At 40.6% G+C, this 16,658-nt stretch overlaps 1 protein-coding gene across 2 annotated transcripts in view; it reads right to left on the bottom strand.

Annotated features, from left to right (window-relative positions):
* Positions 1 to 4,743: 4,743 nt before the first annotated feature.
* The window catches only part of TMX4 (thioredoxin related transmembrane protein 4), a 61,667-nt gene continuing 49,752 nt past the window's right edge, over positions 4,744 to 16,658 (bottom strand). Inside the window, exons 7-8 of one of the 2 annotated variants that reach the window (XM_038396277.2) lie at positions 10,588 to 10,651; positions 4,744 to 7,575 (exon numbers count right to left, since the gene is read on the bottom strand). In XM_038396277.2, coding sequence (XP_038252205.1) covers positions 7,274 to 7,575; positions 10,588 to 10,651 — 366 coding nt within the window. In that variant the 3' untranslated portion in view covers positions 4,744 to 7,273. Of the gene's footprint in view, positions 7,579 to 10,587; positions 10,652 to 16,658 lie in introns of both variants that reach the window. The other variant, XM_038396276.2, reaches the window with a different exon arrangement.

Raw genomic sequence — 16,658 nt, 5'->3', positions numbered from 1 at the left:
TGTGGGCGCTATGGAAGCAAGACCGTGGAATGGAACAGAGGCAGGAGAAAGAGGGACTACAATATAAAGCGGTGGCATTTCCTTTCCTGAGGGTTAATAACTACAAAGAGGAATACCTTCCTACGGCAGTTGCTTAGGGGAAGCCTCTCCATTTGTGTCTGCATTTCAGACTGAATTTACTAAGAGAAAGAGTCTCTCACATTGAGAAGGGCTCCCCCCAAAGAGTTCCGACACAGAGGCCAGGCCAAAAATTCTGAGAGGCTGACGACAGGGTAGAGGCCCCTCGGTGTACCTAGACTAAAAGAGTTAAGGTTTTCAAAGATTCCCCCAATATGTCTATGGGATGTTTATCTCTGGCTTCCAGGAGCTAACACTATTGTTACTTAGGACTCTGGGACAACACGGCGTGTGCATGGTGGGGAAAGGAGGGAAAAATCCAGAGCTATCAGCACCATGTTATGAGGCTGCCTATAAACAAAGCAGCAGTGTGCATGCAAGACCTTGTATTGCGCTTGTGAGAACAGCAGGGGCAGCAACTTTCTAAGATGCCTTGGAAAGACCAGTGCTGTTAGGGGTGGGTGCCTATGCATATGTGCCATGACAGGATGCAAGATTAGGTGTAGGTTGCAGTGAGGACCAGTATCGCATGCTAGGGCAGAGGTGATGTCAGGATTCATCAGTGTGATATGTAAGAACAGTGTCCCTTAATGTAACTTTTCACCTTTCGACCTTCTCTGTACCCCTCACTCCACCCTCTCTGGCTTTTTTTTTTTAAATAACTAATTTAAAGTGTGTTCTGAACATTTGTCATTGACATGACTGAGGTAGGGACAGTACTTCAGGCAGATGATGTAATTGAGTCAGCAACGGCAGACAGGTGGCGCCAGTAGCAAGGATGTCCATTCCAGTGCATGGGAGGACCAAGGAATAAGGAAAATGGAGAGCAGCTCCACTTTTTCCCACCTGGTTATCCCCTAATTTGCTCACCTAGTGATCCTACGCCACCCTCAATCATACATGAAATCCCCCACCCACCTTCCAGTCCCACCCTGGGTGGATTTGTCTTTTGTTTTTCTCCTTTTTCTTGTTCTCATTTTTCCTGACTCTGTTCTCTTGTCTAAAAATTTAGAAGAAAGGCAGAGATGCCCATTGGGAACTAAGCTTTTATGGCAGGTTTATTTCCAACAGACACTCTCCAAACAGAATAATTCTTGGTTTAAATCCTTATCCACTAAATACCACCACATAATTCCCAAAGAGGAAAATTAAGGATTTGACAGGCATTTATAATCTGCTATTCTAGAGATCCTGTGATTTTTATATTTTTTATAAAATGTATATATATATTTAAAGCCACAATCATATACCAGTCAAGGAACCAGCTACTAAAAAAGTTATTTAAAAAAAATACTGCCTTCTCCATTCCACAAAGCAGGCCTGTCTAATGAAACGCTGAGGGAATACTGAATTAATATTTTATAAGTGTTGATAAAGATTTGAGAGTGCTTCAGTTACTCAATAAGTATTCTCTCTCGGGCCTCCGATAGTTTAGTTTAATCAGTGCCTGAGAAGCTGTGGTGAGCAATGATAAAGCGTGAGGAAATCCCTACTTTTCTGTACTATTGAGCCACTTACCAAACTGAAAAGATCTTTGTCCTCGATATTTCACTTAGGCTCAGAGTTTATACTCTGAATAAATGTCTCCGTATTAACTTCTAGGATGGTAGTGCTTTCAGGCTAATTCCACACTGGCCTTTGACATTGCGGCTAGCCACATTTTTATTTAGTGGAGAACAAACATTTGATGTTGAGATTCAAACCGTGGAGCTGTAGAGAACATTCACACTGAACCTCAAATGCAGACAGCTTTAGCCTCGATACCTGGATTTGAATGTTTCTCTGGAAATCAATTAAGTCAAAGAGGGAGGGAGCACAGATTGGTGGGAGAAAATGAAGGAGAGGAGTTTGATGTCAGATTTATAACCAAAACACACACACAAATACACACACTGTCATTTGACTTTGATACTGTTCAAACCAATCTTAGTTAAGATAGCAAACCCTTTCACATAGGCCACATGGGTCTAATTTGAGAAACATGCAGCCCAGATGTAAAGAGAAAGATCACTCATCTACAGCAAGTGAAAAGGTGACAGCTACACAAAACTCAGCTGCTTCATTCAAAGGGCATATGAGAATATTTTGATATGCATGAGTTTGCATCTTATGTTTCACTGTGTTTTGGATTAGGAAAAATGCAAAACCGAAGAAATTTAGTTGCAAGCTGGTTTTGTATGAAGATTAGAACAAAAACCCATCAGCTGTCTTACTTTCACTTGAAATTTCAGCCCACATTAGCAACTCTTTGGATGAACAAAGAGTGAGCTTTAACTTTGCACCAAAACAAGAAACTACAAATTTCATCCACAGTGAATAAATACTGTCAGCATTTCAAAGAATTGCAAGAATTCTGTTTCCCTACTGAATATAAAAACAAATTTTACATCTCAAAATACTGAGCCATTTGGGATTACAAACTCCGTTGCTTTAAAAATAATTACTAAAACAACTACATCTTAGGCTCTCTTATTTCCATACCTGAAGTTGGTTAAGGAAAATTCTGTTATCAACTTCATAATTGGGTTTGCAGAGCTAATTGTAAGTAGAATGTAGTATTAAATTGGTCAGACGTCATATCAATGGTACACTTAAAGAATTAAAAATGATGTATAAATGTTACAAGCACATTTTAGCCACCACTGTGTGTTATAGATGGCTTTAAACATCAGCAAGTGTTGTAAAACTAACAATTGATTAAACATTTATTAAAACATCTTAATTTATTGATCCTTTATAAACTATTAAACGCAACCTTGAGACACAGTGTGATTCTTCAATCAAATGTAATTGTGCTGAAAAATAAAAACTAGCCAGAACCAGATAAATAAAAAAATTTATATGGAATTCCAGTACAAATACCCATGGCTTAAATTCACAGAATTTTTAGTATAAAAAAGTAATTTTGCATAACATTTCCATGAAAAAGCCATGCAACAAAAAATGTTGTCCAACAGAGTAATTATAATCTAAGACTTACACAGATTTTATTTCACTTGAAACTTTATCGGAAGCATAAGTAGAAAAGGCAAAGCTTCATTTGTGCCTTCTTTAGAAATGTTGCCTTAACATTTCAAGACTGACTTACTGGTTTGTGGATGCCTCATTTTTTGGAGGCTCTTGTTGAGACACTTTCAGGACATGACTGCCAGAACATGTTGAGCACCAGCCTCTGAAAAGTAAACCTCTAAATTGGGAATCCAAAATCACTAGTCACCCTTCAAAAGTTTGCACTCCCCGTCAGCAGAGCTTACCAGAGTTAACGGTGCTACATTTACTCAAACCATTTCAGTCAAAAACATTTTATCTATATTCCAAATGCAAAGACAAATTCTACTTCTGTAAAGTGAATCAAAACAAAAAGAAAAGGAGTACCTGTGGCACCTTAGAGACTAACAAATTTGTTAGAGACTAACAATTTGAGAATCAAAACAGAGGATGGAGGTGATGAGATGACAAACGGTCTTCTCAGTTGGCACAAATGAGAGGTATTAATCCTTTAAATAACCCAGAAACTCAGACGATGCTAAAACTGCAAGTCTAATACTGACGTAAACATTTCAGTACTACACTAACATGTCAAAGTTAAGAAGACATTCTTCAGTGAAAAGGTACAAGCCCTCCATATATTATTCAAGACCGACACTGCTATTATTGCACAGTTACCACATTATTCATTGAGAAATCTGCCTTTTATAATGCCCTTTAATACCACCTGTTACTTAAAGCCGCAGAGTAGATTTCCTCCACAAGCCAAGAGTCACTACTGTTTTCCTGCAAGTCTATTTGACAAAGGAAAATGACATTCTTAAAGCTGAGGTGTTGTTAATGTCTGCATAGCACTTTGAGAGTTAAGTGTCCTAGAAATACAATAATCAGACCCTCTGTATTTCAACTCCATTTGCAATACAAGAGATCAACGGTCAAACCAAAGCTAGCGCTCATCTTCCTTATTAGTGGGAATATGGAAATAAAAGGGCCGCCATCTATGGGGTCTGATGTTTGAAACGCCTTAAAATGAATGTATCATCACTCAAACAGAATGTCAGATTCACAAAAACATAACCGGGGGGAGATGAACAGCTGCCATTTGGTATGTGCCGAAAGGTTTGCTGTTCAGGCACGAGTCCCTTCATCTACAGAGATTTCATGTCTTCTTTAGACTTTTCACTGAATGCTTTCTACAGCCCGAACCCAAAACACGTGACATGCTCCTTGACTTGAATGGGAGTTATTTGAACATAAGGGAGTGCAGAAATTAGTTTATGTCATTAAAGTTTTGTTGTTTCTCAGGACATCTTGTAATCCCTGTGTCTTGTATGGCAATAAGCTTGTTATATACTTTGTTAAGATCTCTTAGTTAATGGAGACAGAGGTGCAACTCTTTGCAAGATTAACAGATTTTTCAACACCAGTATGTCAAGATTTTCAAAAACAGGTGCCTACACAGTTACTCCTCACTTAATTCTTAGGCACCTAAACAAGAGGAAGATTTTTTTTTGCAAGACTTCATCTTGCAATGAAGTCACTGGGAGGTTCTAGATGCTCTGTACTTTTGAAAATTAGGCCTCTAATTTAGACGCCTCAAGATGACTTTCTGAGGCCAACTTTAAGCTCTTATTTTTTAAAATCTTTGCCATCACTTTTTGACATTTTTAATATGGACATTTCTCTCCCTCCAAATCTTTTTGGAGCAACGCAAGACTCTACTCTGTAGGAAACACCCTTTTCTTTTTACACAAGTCAGTGTTTTCAATTAATTCATGATGTACACAATCCCCTATATTTTCAGGTCAAGCAGAGTTTTAAATCCATGACTCATTGAAGATATCAACTTGAATCTTAGTCAGGTCACTGCAGATATGATCCTTGGTCTGCTTGTCCTAGACAGTTTTCGTGATTTTAATATTTCATTTTCCTATTCTTAAAATATTTTCCCCTCTCGCTGTATGATTTACTGACACAAACAAGGAAAACTGACTACATAGAGAAAATTGTGAAATGGAGTATACACAGCTTTGCTAAATGCACGACCATGGTTTCTCTACCCCCCAATCTCTTCCATTTACAGTAATCTTGCAACATATGTAGGCAAAAATTAATCTACACTGACTGTATCGCTTTAAAGACAATGGGGCTCAGCTACATAGCTGAAGTCCTTAGCACCACTTCTGAAAGTTTAGGGGACTGTGTCCCAGGCAAGCCAAGCCATCTGCTCTCATTTTAGTGCACTGCAACAATTTAATTTCCATCATATCTATTTAAGAATTTTCTCTGCATCCAGAGGGCTGGAGAAAAGAGTAATCTTCATGGCTGTATGAATAGTCTAAATATCTGAGTATATGCAGAAGGAAGTACTGCCACAATTCTGATTTCCTTTATGCTCAAGAGTTCAGTGAAGTTACACCTCTTTACACTTGTACAACAGACCAGAATCAGGCCCTATGACTGTAGGATTTATACTAGATTAGCAAATGATGTACATTTGGAAACATTTAAAAAAACAGTGAGACACAGTAAGTTAGATTGCTTTCTGCTAAATAAAATCTTCGCATTAACAGTAAAACAATTCCCAAGACAGATGTAAACTGAACCCATCAAGACTGATTGTCTCCAAGAAATCACCTTTGTGCACTGGTAATATCCCTTTTCTCACACAAGGGGGCAACCATCTTAACCTCACAGAACACTCCTTTTTCCTCACAAAAGGAAATGAAGAGACTGATGCTAGATGGCTAGGTTTATGCAACATGGTAATTAAATATGCAATACAAAAGATTTAAACAACCCTTCTACTTCTTATTATGCAATCTGGATCAGCATGCTCCCAAAGTGGTAATGTACAGGATTATCCTTCAGATATTCATTCACTTAATGGGATGTGGTTATTAAAAAAAATTAATATAAGTCATGCTAACTAGAATGAATAAAATGCTGATCTCTTGAATAAACTCGACAGCATGGGGTGTTGTCAGCAGATTAGCTAGTGAGCCATTTCCACTTTATGCAATTCGAAAGATGCATCTGAATGTAGACACAAGACAGCAGTGTAACCAAAAACTATTTCTTTCATTTCCTGATGTGTTTTTCCCACTACTTCCATCATTAAAGCCAGTACACTGGAAGTGAAACCATAAGTGGTTTTTCAGTTATTACTACTAAAGCAATTCTCGCTGCCAACTACTGTGGGCTGGAAACAGAAAAAAAAATACTGCAGTTCTCTGTATATGTCTAGCTTGTATTGGTAAAAAATATGGCATTTACTGTTTTAGACACAAATACTTCTCACTGCAACATCTTAAAGAAAAAAGGTTACACTTTGGTAAAAATTCCTTGTTCTCACTAAATCATTTCTCTTCCAAACATGTCATTTTAAGCATCTAGTTGTCTATGTTCCATAGCCCAAGGTTTTTTGATGATCTTAAATGATTAAAATCACCAGCTGATAAAAACCTGACTTGTGCACTATGAATAACCAACAGTTGAGAAGCTTTGGGTGCACTTCAAGCATAGAATAAAACTAGTTACTGTTATAAAATTATGGTATAGTTCCAAAATAACTTCAGCAGAAAAAAAACGAGAAAAAAAGCAACATAATGAAGGTGCTTCAGTTGAGCTGATGAAAGCAAAACCACTAAACACAAAGGTGTTTTAATGGAAGACAATTAAGGTGCCTCTGTCTGCTGTTTTATGATGTGCCTGATGTTCTTATGGCATTTAAAGAACATATTCAGAGAGAAAGAAAAGGAAGTCAAGAGTCCTGCTAAACTACTTCTTGTTAATGCAGGTTTGTGAATTCAGATTCTCTTGCCTCATCTTGCTTAGAGCAGTGTCTATAAAAGAGCACAAGCATCTCATTACCAAGTCTTTCATCCCATTGGTCATGACCCCCTACCCCTTAAGTCTCTAAGCAGATCAAATCATACTTATGATTTTGATTGTCATGGCCAACGTAATATATAAAGGCGTGCTTATAAAAATGAAAGTCTATGAGCAAACATTGGCTTAGAAAAAGGAAAGAAGAAGCCAGCTGATGCAGAGCAGAGGTTTCGCTTTACGTAAACACAAACTACAAATCAAGTGTTTGGCTTCAGCTGCAGACCAGAAGGGCCCCAAATATTTCTTTGGTCCGAGTTTATGGAAAACACCAAGAAAACTATAGTCCATTGTCAGCCACCTGGCTTTTACGTTGCCTTACTGAGCTTTGGTTCTCTGAATCAGTTGGAGGTTGTTCACAGATGTCTTCTGTCTCTTCTGTCCCTGAACCTTCATCAACGGCAGAGTCCTCTTCTGAGCCAGCCTCACTTGAATTGGCCTCTTCACTTGATCTGGCTCCATCTTCCCCATCTGAAATGTCCTTTTCCTCTGCAGCCTCTTCTAACTCATTTGCTGATAACTCTTCAGCTTCTTCCACCTCTTCTACTGCTGTAAGCTCTGCATTCTCCTTTTCAATCCACTCTACTGAAACAAAATAAAGATCATAGGGCAAGTCATCTGCTAAAGCCTCTTTTCTTGTTACTACACTACCACAAGAGTGCAAAAATTACAAAATATTCTTTGTGAAAAAATCATTGGTGTAATTCTAATGTAGCATCATCATCTTCTCATTTTATTATTTTACCTCTATTTCTCTGTACTCTCAAACCTAGGTATAATTTCCACCCCCTTATAATTTGTCTGTTATTAGCAAAATATTTGTTTTCATTTTGTTCCTAATGGATTACAAGTTAACAGTAGCTCAATTTTATTTAGTTAACGTCATCCTACAAGCGTTAGCAGGAACATAAGCAACTCTGGGAATGCTTTTTGTTAGGTAATTTGTGTTAGCAAACACAAAAAGCACATATTTGTGTAAATCTGTCATAAATATACTATTCCCATTGTTTCTCAGAGTGACAGATGGCTTCATATTACATGAAGTATATTCTCCACAACTTTTAAATTTGGCCACAGTGGGACCTAATTACTTAGCAGTATCACTTTAAATGATGCATTTGAGACACTCAGTTCATTATTTTCAATACTACTGAACCAAACCCAAAAACCTACCAGCAAATATTACAGAGATATTTATGATTCCATAAATCACATACATATATACAAATCAATTTCTTTACCTCCAGGTGTCAGTATAACTATGTTAAGATAAGATTCGTGGAATATGGTGTTCCAGAATCAAACCTAAACCTAGACACCATTAATGATTAAATATCCACTGGGGACTGAGATTTTTGCTTTGTGCCCACTGCTACCACCATTACTTTTGTAGAGTGGAACCTTACTATAAGAATCTTCACACTGACAAGGTAGCAGAACTGTCTCCTTTATAAATCATATACAGTAGATTCCGCTTATTAGCAACCCCGTTGGTTGCCAGCAAAAAGTTCCTTTTATCTGGCATTTGTCAATAAGTGGAAGGCAGGTTTACAAGGCTGCAACCAGGGAAACAGAGGGGAGAGGGGCTGCATTCCAGATGCTGCGGCCTTCTACAGTGTCATTCCTGGCTGCAGGCCCACAGTGCTGCACGGTACCTCCCCCTGCATCTCTGGGGGCTGGGGGTCTGCACATCCCAGCACTTTCTTCCCTGGGCACAGCCCTCCAGCAAGACACAGCCCAGAGAGCCCAGGGAGAGGTAGCATACAGCAGCCCCCGTGTGCTACTGCCCTGCCGGCAGGCTGCCTCCCTCCCAGCTCATAGACCCTTACCACCTGTGGGGTCCCTGTGCACAGGCAAGTTTGTAGGGCTGCGGCCAGGAATGACATGTCCCAGCACTTCCTTCCCTGGCTGCAGCCCTTAAGCAGCATGCCCATTGCCAATATCCAAATCCCATTAACGCTGAAGTCACTGGGACAGGATTGGTTCCCAGCAAAATATTACTATTAACCAGATATCAATATCTGGGTTGCTGTTAAGCGGAATCTACTGTATAAAAGTTTTTGAACCTTTCTAAAGGGCAGTTTCAACCCACAGATGCACATATTGCTTTCCATTAAAGTAATGGAGCATTCTAAATATACTGGAGGGGATAATTCGGCCTTAAATGTGCTGAGACTACAGACAAAGATAATGAAATAATATTAGATCATTAAAGGTGCACTTTGTGCCATAAGAGGCAGCTTGGTCTACTGGATTGTCCCAGGGATTTGGGAGCCAGAAACTCCTGAGTTCTCATCATACTCCGCCATGGACTCACTGTATGCCTTTCAGGAAATCTTACACAGAAAATCTGCACCAAGTATGTTTTGAGGTACATCTGCCTCCTTTGCAGACCCAATAAATAAATAAATAAAATACATATTCTCGTTCTATTTTAGCAGCAACGATTGAGATGAACTCTACTAAGCCAGTGTCAGTTAAGATATGATCACAAAATATTTAGTTCTGGTAATGAGGTAAGAGGCAGAAAACTTCCCAACTTGTAAATGGGGCATACTGGATACGGAAGTAATTAATTACTATAAAACTGCATCACGCCAACTCTTTTACACCTTTAGTGACTTTAAGCATCACAATACCCACTCCTGCAGTCCATATGTGAACATAACTTCCACTTAAGTGTTGCAGAGGGAGGTTCATGTGGATCCAAAGTGCAGTCTGTGTAAAGTCTGCCTATATACAGAATGTGCATTAGAAAAATCCTGTCAGAGAGCAAGACTGATTGTACCTTTAAATTAGACCAGTGGTTCCTAAACTGGGATTCGCAGAATGTTACGGGGGGTTCGCCAGAAAAATTTCACTAATGGCGGCCAGAGTACCCTGGGTACTGGAGGCAGCAGGTGGGACCTGGTTGCAGGGCAGTGAGCCCGAGCCCCAAGGAGAGTGGGGCCAGGCATTTGTGACTGGCAGCCCAAGCCCTGGCGGTCAGCGGGACCTGCAGCCCAAACTCAGTGGAGCACAGTTGACCAGGGCGGTCAACGGGGTCCAGTAGCAGGAGCCCCACGGAGTGCGGAGGAAATTTAAATGTAAATCCCTGGAAATATTCATTTTTAGGCGTGAGTTCATGAGATTTCACAATTTAGTGAAAGGGGTTTAGCAGGCTGCTAAAGTTTGAGAACCACTGAATTAGACAATTTTGTGGATAAGCATAAAACTGGGACTCAGGAGAACTATTTCTACTTCTGGCTCTAACATGGATTTCTTGATTGACTTGGGATGTTTTTTAGCCTCAGTTTGTGTGCCTGTAAAATGCGACTACTACTACTTTTTCTAATAAGGCTGTTACAAGGCTAAACTCTTTGGTGTTTATAGACTGCTTTGAGTTCCTCAGATGGAAGGACATGAAAATCATAATATTGTTTACAACAGCAAATACAGACCCTTGTCAGATATGCATGAAGGAATTGCCTGTTCTCAGGATTAGTCAGTTGCCATCAATAAATCTTAGAGGAAAGCTTTATCATGAAAAAAAATGTACATTAGTAGGCATAAATCATTCCAAAAACAGAATATCCATGCATGTCGAGTGCTTACCGGATGCTTCTTCTCTGTACCTAGCCTTGGAAGGGCAAAGGCAGTCTGCAATCAAAACCAATATCTGAGCAGAAGAAGAAAAAAATGTAATTCAATGACTTAACCGGTATGAATCTCTTATCTCACAGCCCCTGCAATACATCAGTCCCTTTGCACCATTGAACTGGGTTTATGAGCTTACAGTAAATTTAACCGGTGACCGTGTAATGAGAAGACTTTTTGAAGAAGACAGTGACTTCCTGACTTTTTGAAGAAGACATCCTGACTAAGTCATTGCTGTACTGGTCCTCCACAGTGCAGGGGCCTAGTTCTAATGTTTTCTCCCATATAATTACTTACTTTTACATTACGAAAGGAGTCACACTTTGTATTAAGAATGTTTATAAAAGGTTAATAAATGGTTAGACCATTTTAATAAACTGGTACTTTTTTTTTACAATCTAACAATTAGCCATCAGTAGGGTTGCTTATAGACACCTATAACACATTCTACTCGTATCTAACATGATTAATAAATGATTAATACATGTTCTAAGTATTTATAAATATACCCTTAATATCAAGTAAAGGATTATTTCAGTGTCTGGAATTTATATTACTCTGCATCTATTCCTAATTAATATCTACACAAAAGTAAAGTGGCAAATGCAACAGATGAATTTCTTCAAAAGCAGAGAAAAACAACAACGGCAGTGGACAGGCTCAGATAGGTTTAACAGCAGCTATCATAAGCGGAACCACATTCAGAAAGGAATTACTACTTTCAAATAATTCTATGGGTCATTTTCCTCTTCTCCTATCCTACAATAAGGAATTCCAATAGCCTCACTTACCAAGAAGCAGAGAATAAAAAACCACCAGTGACCGGCAGTATAAATATCCACGCTTAAGCCCCTTGCCTTAATTTATAAAGAGGACAAAGACTGGGAAACCTTAATACTAGATACACGAAAATGGAGGAAGCAGAATAGGAGACGGTGCTGACAAAGTTACTAGCTTTCCATTGCTGTATGCTCAGCTTCTCTCATCCTACAATAATTCCAGTACAAACAAGTAGACAGTACAACCAATGCAAAAAATGAGTTTGCAGCCAGGGAAGGAAGTGCTGGGACATGTCATTCCTGGCTGCAGCCCCTAAACAGCAACCTAGAAAAACTACAACCTCAAAGGACAACAGCAAGTCAGGCTGTTCACAAAGTACTGAACAGAGAACTATACAACAGACATGTCTGTATCAAGCTTTGAAGCGGATCCTCCCTTCCTAAAAAACATCATTCTTTTTGAGCGTCTATTAATAGGCCTTCTAGCCACTGAACAGTGATCTTTACAAAGCTGATTGAAAACGTCATTTTTTTCCATGCAACAAAATTTTAGAGACTTCCAGAGAAGTCTTATCCAATTTGATTGTCTCTAACATCTAAGCTATAGAATTTCTTCTAGGCACTAAAGTAAATAGTTCAGAGAGAAATAGAAAACTCATGTGCTGACAACACTGAGATGAAAAGTGTGCAAGAAACCGGAGGTTTATTCAAAACACTTGTAGATGAGGTGGCCCAATATCTCCTCTCTTCCAATAGAGATCACAACTTAAATAGAGCTGGACAGGAAATGATTTTCCTGTCCCAAGAAAACCTGATATTTCAAAAACATTTTCGTGTCCCATATAAGGACAGTCAAAATCTCAAATGTTTGTGAACTGATAATCTAGAAAAATATCATTTTTGGTCAATCTAAACATTTTGTTTCCACAATTTGGAAATGTTTTGTTTAAATTTTGACTTGTTAAAAACATTTTATTGTATATTAACTTGCATTTGGAAATAAGTCATTTCAAACCAAAAAAACAGCCTTTTCATTTAGAAAATGCCAAACAGGATGTTTTGACAATTCTGAAACTTCACAAAAAAACAACGTGACATGGGAAATTCATCAAAATTAACCTTCCATTGAAGAGTTTGGGTTTTGCCAAATCTGCCTAACAACAGGAAAACGTTTTGTGGGAAAATTAATGACTAGCTCTACTGAGGAAGGCTATTTGGGCAGAAAGAAAATGAAAGGCTGCCTTTACCAGAGAGTCTTAAGAAGACAACCCATAAAATACCACATTTAAACATAAAGTTGGTCCCATTGAGGGAAAATAAGTGTGCTTACTGCGCAAATCATTAAGTTCTGGAGAAAAAAAACAGGAAAATGATGTGAACAAAAAGGCACATTCCTCAATGAAATACCAAACAGCAGAAATAGTAGCTGTAAACTATTAGCGCAGGGGTGGCCAACCTGTGGCTCTGGAGCCACATGTGACTCTTCAGAAGTTACTATGCGGCTCCTCGTACAGGCACCAACTCTGGGGTGCCTACAGGGGCCAACTTTCCAATGTGCTGGGGGGGTGCTCACTGCTCAACTCCTGGCTCTGCCCCCACACCACCCCTTCCTGCCCCCTCCCCTGAGCCTGCAGTACCCTCGCTTCTCCCCCCTAGAGCCTCCTGCATGCCACGAAACAGCTGATCAGGAGGCGTGGGGAAGGAGGCGCTCATCAGCCTGGTGGGTGGGAGGTGCTGACATATTACTGTGGCTCTTTGGCAATGTACATTGGTAAATTCTGGCTCCTTCTCAGGTTCAGGTTGGCCACCCCTCTATTGGTGATAAGCCCAAGATGCTCGGGGTGCATCTACACCACATGACAATATCAAAAGACACCTGCATCGCATCTACCTGAGTGCTTGCATTATTAACACCAGTGCAGAAAAATGGGTAAGAAATTACCTAGAGTAGACAGGCCTTTAAATGCTGTTAAAACAAAAATCAAGAACTTGTTGAAAAAGCAAATGTTAAACCTTAAAAATAAAATAAAATAAAATTTTCAAGGGCACCTAAGTGACTTAGGAGACTAAGTCCTATTGACTTCCAGTGAGACTAAGGGTCTCAATTACTTAGAGTCAAATTTTTAAAGGCACCAAAGTGGATCAGTGCTATTAGGAGACATTTGGACACTTCAGGAAATCTTCATTCAAAGAATGAAATGTGTGCATGTGTAGACAGAAACACAATGCATTGGCAAATCTACAGGCCTTACTCCTGAGGGAATTCTGCACCAAAAGATTTAAAATTCTGCACATTTTATTTGTCAATAAATAAATGTGGCTCCAGCATGGCAGTGGGGAGCACACGCCACCACTGAGGTGGGAGATCACCCTGAAGCCCTCACCTGCCCAGGTACAAGGACTCGGCAGTGAGTTTGCACCTGTCCCTGATACAGTGCAAGGGCTGGGCCTGCCCTAGAAACACCCCGGGACCCTGTCCCTATGCGCCAGGTGTGGGTGGGCAGGCTCAACCCAGCAGGATCCAAGTATAAAGAGGCTTAGTGTGGGGGGATCCAGATGTGGTGTGAGGGATTAATGTGTAGGGCAATCCGGGTGCAGGTGACTCAGTGGGAGATCTGGATGCACAGCGGCTGGTTGGGGGGTTCCAGGTGAAGGTGGATGGGACTCGGGGGGATGAGGCTGTGTGTGGGGGTCCAGGTGCTCGGGAATTGGGGCTTAATGGAGTGGGGATCCAGGTGCAGCTGGTTTGGGATCAGTGGGGTGGGAGTCTGGGTGTGAGGGGCTCGTCAGAGGAGTTCAGGTATAGGGCTTGTCAGTGTGAGAGTTCAATGGGCCTGCTTAACAGGGAGCTCCAGCTGCTACTGAGGGGATGCCACATGCTGGGCTTTCACTTCCCTTATCCCCGTTTTCCCTCCATCTCCCTGCCCTCACTCCCACATCCCCCTCCCCTACCATATTTCATCCCCCCTTCCTTCCCACCCCTTTGCCTCTCCTTCCCTTATCTCTCCCTCACACCCCCCGTTACCCAGCCCCACCACGGGCACTTGCTGTTGCACAGAATAGAAAACAGAAAGGCTCCCAGCACAGAAGGGGACCGGGACTGGCACCAGATCCAGGAGGCAGCATTCAGCTGCAGAGCCAGCGGAGCCCAGACACAGACTCCTTCGGCTGGGCAGCTCTGTGCTTGTGGAATGGGGGGGAGGGGGAGCAGTGGCATGTGCCCCCCCATGCCTCGCCTTTGTTTGGAGGAGGGCAGTCCCCGCAAAAAAATTGCGCCCATAGTCGCTCCCGTCCCCGAGCGGTTTCCCTGCTATTTTCTGCAGGGAAAGGCAGGAAATCTACGGGAGAGGGGAGGACATTTTCTGTAGGCGTGTAGTCCCACAGAATCCCCCCAAGAGTAACTGGCGCATTGGTATAAGCTATAGTAGCGTGACTATTCCATTTGCCTGTTACATGGTGCACCACTATCATCCTGCAAAAGAATCTAATGGACATATGAGCTTCAGAGCTGGAATAGGGTCTAAAGACACAAAAACTTGTGATCTCAGGAGATGAAGGTCCTGCGTGAATCAAGCCACATTTCCACTGACAAGGTAACAGTCATATCAGCCTGTAATTTGTCAACTCCCTCACAAACTTCTTTCAGTTGCTTTTTGCAGTGTTGTTGTCACTGTGTTAGGTGACAACAACACTGATACTACAGAGAAAAGGTGGATGAAGTATTATCTTTTATTGGACCAACTTCTGTTGGTGAAAGAGACAAGCTTTCAAGGTACACAGAGCTCTTCTTCAGGTCTTCAGTTGCTTTTGTAAGTTCATTGCTTCTCTGTGGAGAGGCTAGGTGTAAAATGCAGGTTATGTTTTCATCAAAGACATCCTCATGCTCAGTGCATATTTATGGGAACGGGCTGCAAACAGACAACTTCCTAAGATTCCTATCCTTGGGAAGTTGCAGTATTTATCTTCCTCGTTCAGTAAGCCAATAATGGGTGGTCCCCAAAGACTCTTCTGACTTCTACAGTGTGCTGTAGAGGGCAGTGTTTAATGTTATTTTTTCCTCTAAGAGGTTTGAGTAGCATGCTGAACACACTAAAATTTTAGGTTGCTTGCATCGTAGAAGTTACCCACTTTCTCATTTTCTTTTTGTTGTGTGAGCAAAGACCTCCTTATACTTCTCTGCATTCCTGGGTTAAAGTCAGCAATTTGGATGCAATATTTTTCAAGTTACTTTTCAGACTCAGAATAAATACCAGTAAGTAGGAACATATTTCTCCGTTCAACCATCATTTTACAATAATGCCATGTTGATTAGTTTAATCCTTTCATTTTCCCTTTATTGCTTCACTAGCAGTATCTAACATTGGATTTAAATCTGTCTTGAGAAGTACATCCAGTAAGAAACACTTCAGTTATGTCTTTAAATTACTTGTTTTATGCTACACTGAAGGCCAAGTTAGCAGATACGACGGTTGCAACATTTTTATCAAATTCACTGCTTTGCCACTCAGTTTTTATGACAATTGCTAATTGTTCTTTGCTATTTTTGGATGGCAAACATGCACTGAGAAGGCTCCTGAAGGATGCTGATGCACTGCTGAAAGGCATCGAGAACTTAATTATTGTGGCTACATTGCAAGGGCAATGGCATATTCGCCTCAGACAAAATTTCAAGTGCAACATCAATGGAGGTTCCCACAATCAAATCATTGCAGCGCATTCTCAGTAATTATTTCAGGAAGTTTTCTGGAGGGAGAAGAGATGTAAGGTTAGTATACAAGGCAAGCCGTGTGTCCAAGCCTACAGTGAATCTCAGCATGAGACTTTAATCCATGTTCCATGAAAGGAACACGAACAGTAGGGTCATGACTCAGACAGTTGTCTTCTTTTTGCTGGGAACCTGCCATGTAAGCGATGATTCCCAAGCTAAATGTTTTTAACCTCTTTTTCCCCCTCATCCTCTTCCTTTATCTAAATGATCTCTTTTTCCCCACTCTGAAGACTCACAGTAAAAGGTATGAAACCATATTTGTTCGACGTTGAGGAATGAGTGAGAATACCATGTTTTCATTCTAAAGAAGCTAATAAGTGCTGTAGGGAAGTGCTGCTGGAGCCAGGGTATTTATACGGACAGTTCCTTCCTCCTGCTTCCTTTGTGTAGGGCACATTGAAATGGCTTAGGCTAGGAGAAAAGGAAACGTCCAACAACTGCCATTTAATAAGCGAGGCTCTTTACAGTAAAGAGCTGGTGTA

The sequence above is a fragment of the Dermochelys coriacea genome, chromosome 3, assembly GCF_009764565.3.
Source record: "Dermochelys coriacea isolate rDerCor1 chromosome 3, rDerCor1.pri.v4, whole genome shotgun sequence".
NCBI classification, from domain to species: Eukaryota; Metazoa; Chordata; order Testudines; family Dermochelyidae; genus Dermochelys; species Dermochelys coriacea.
Note: the sequence above shows the minus strand (reverse complement) of the source record. Positions and strands in the feature narration are given on the sequence as shown.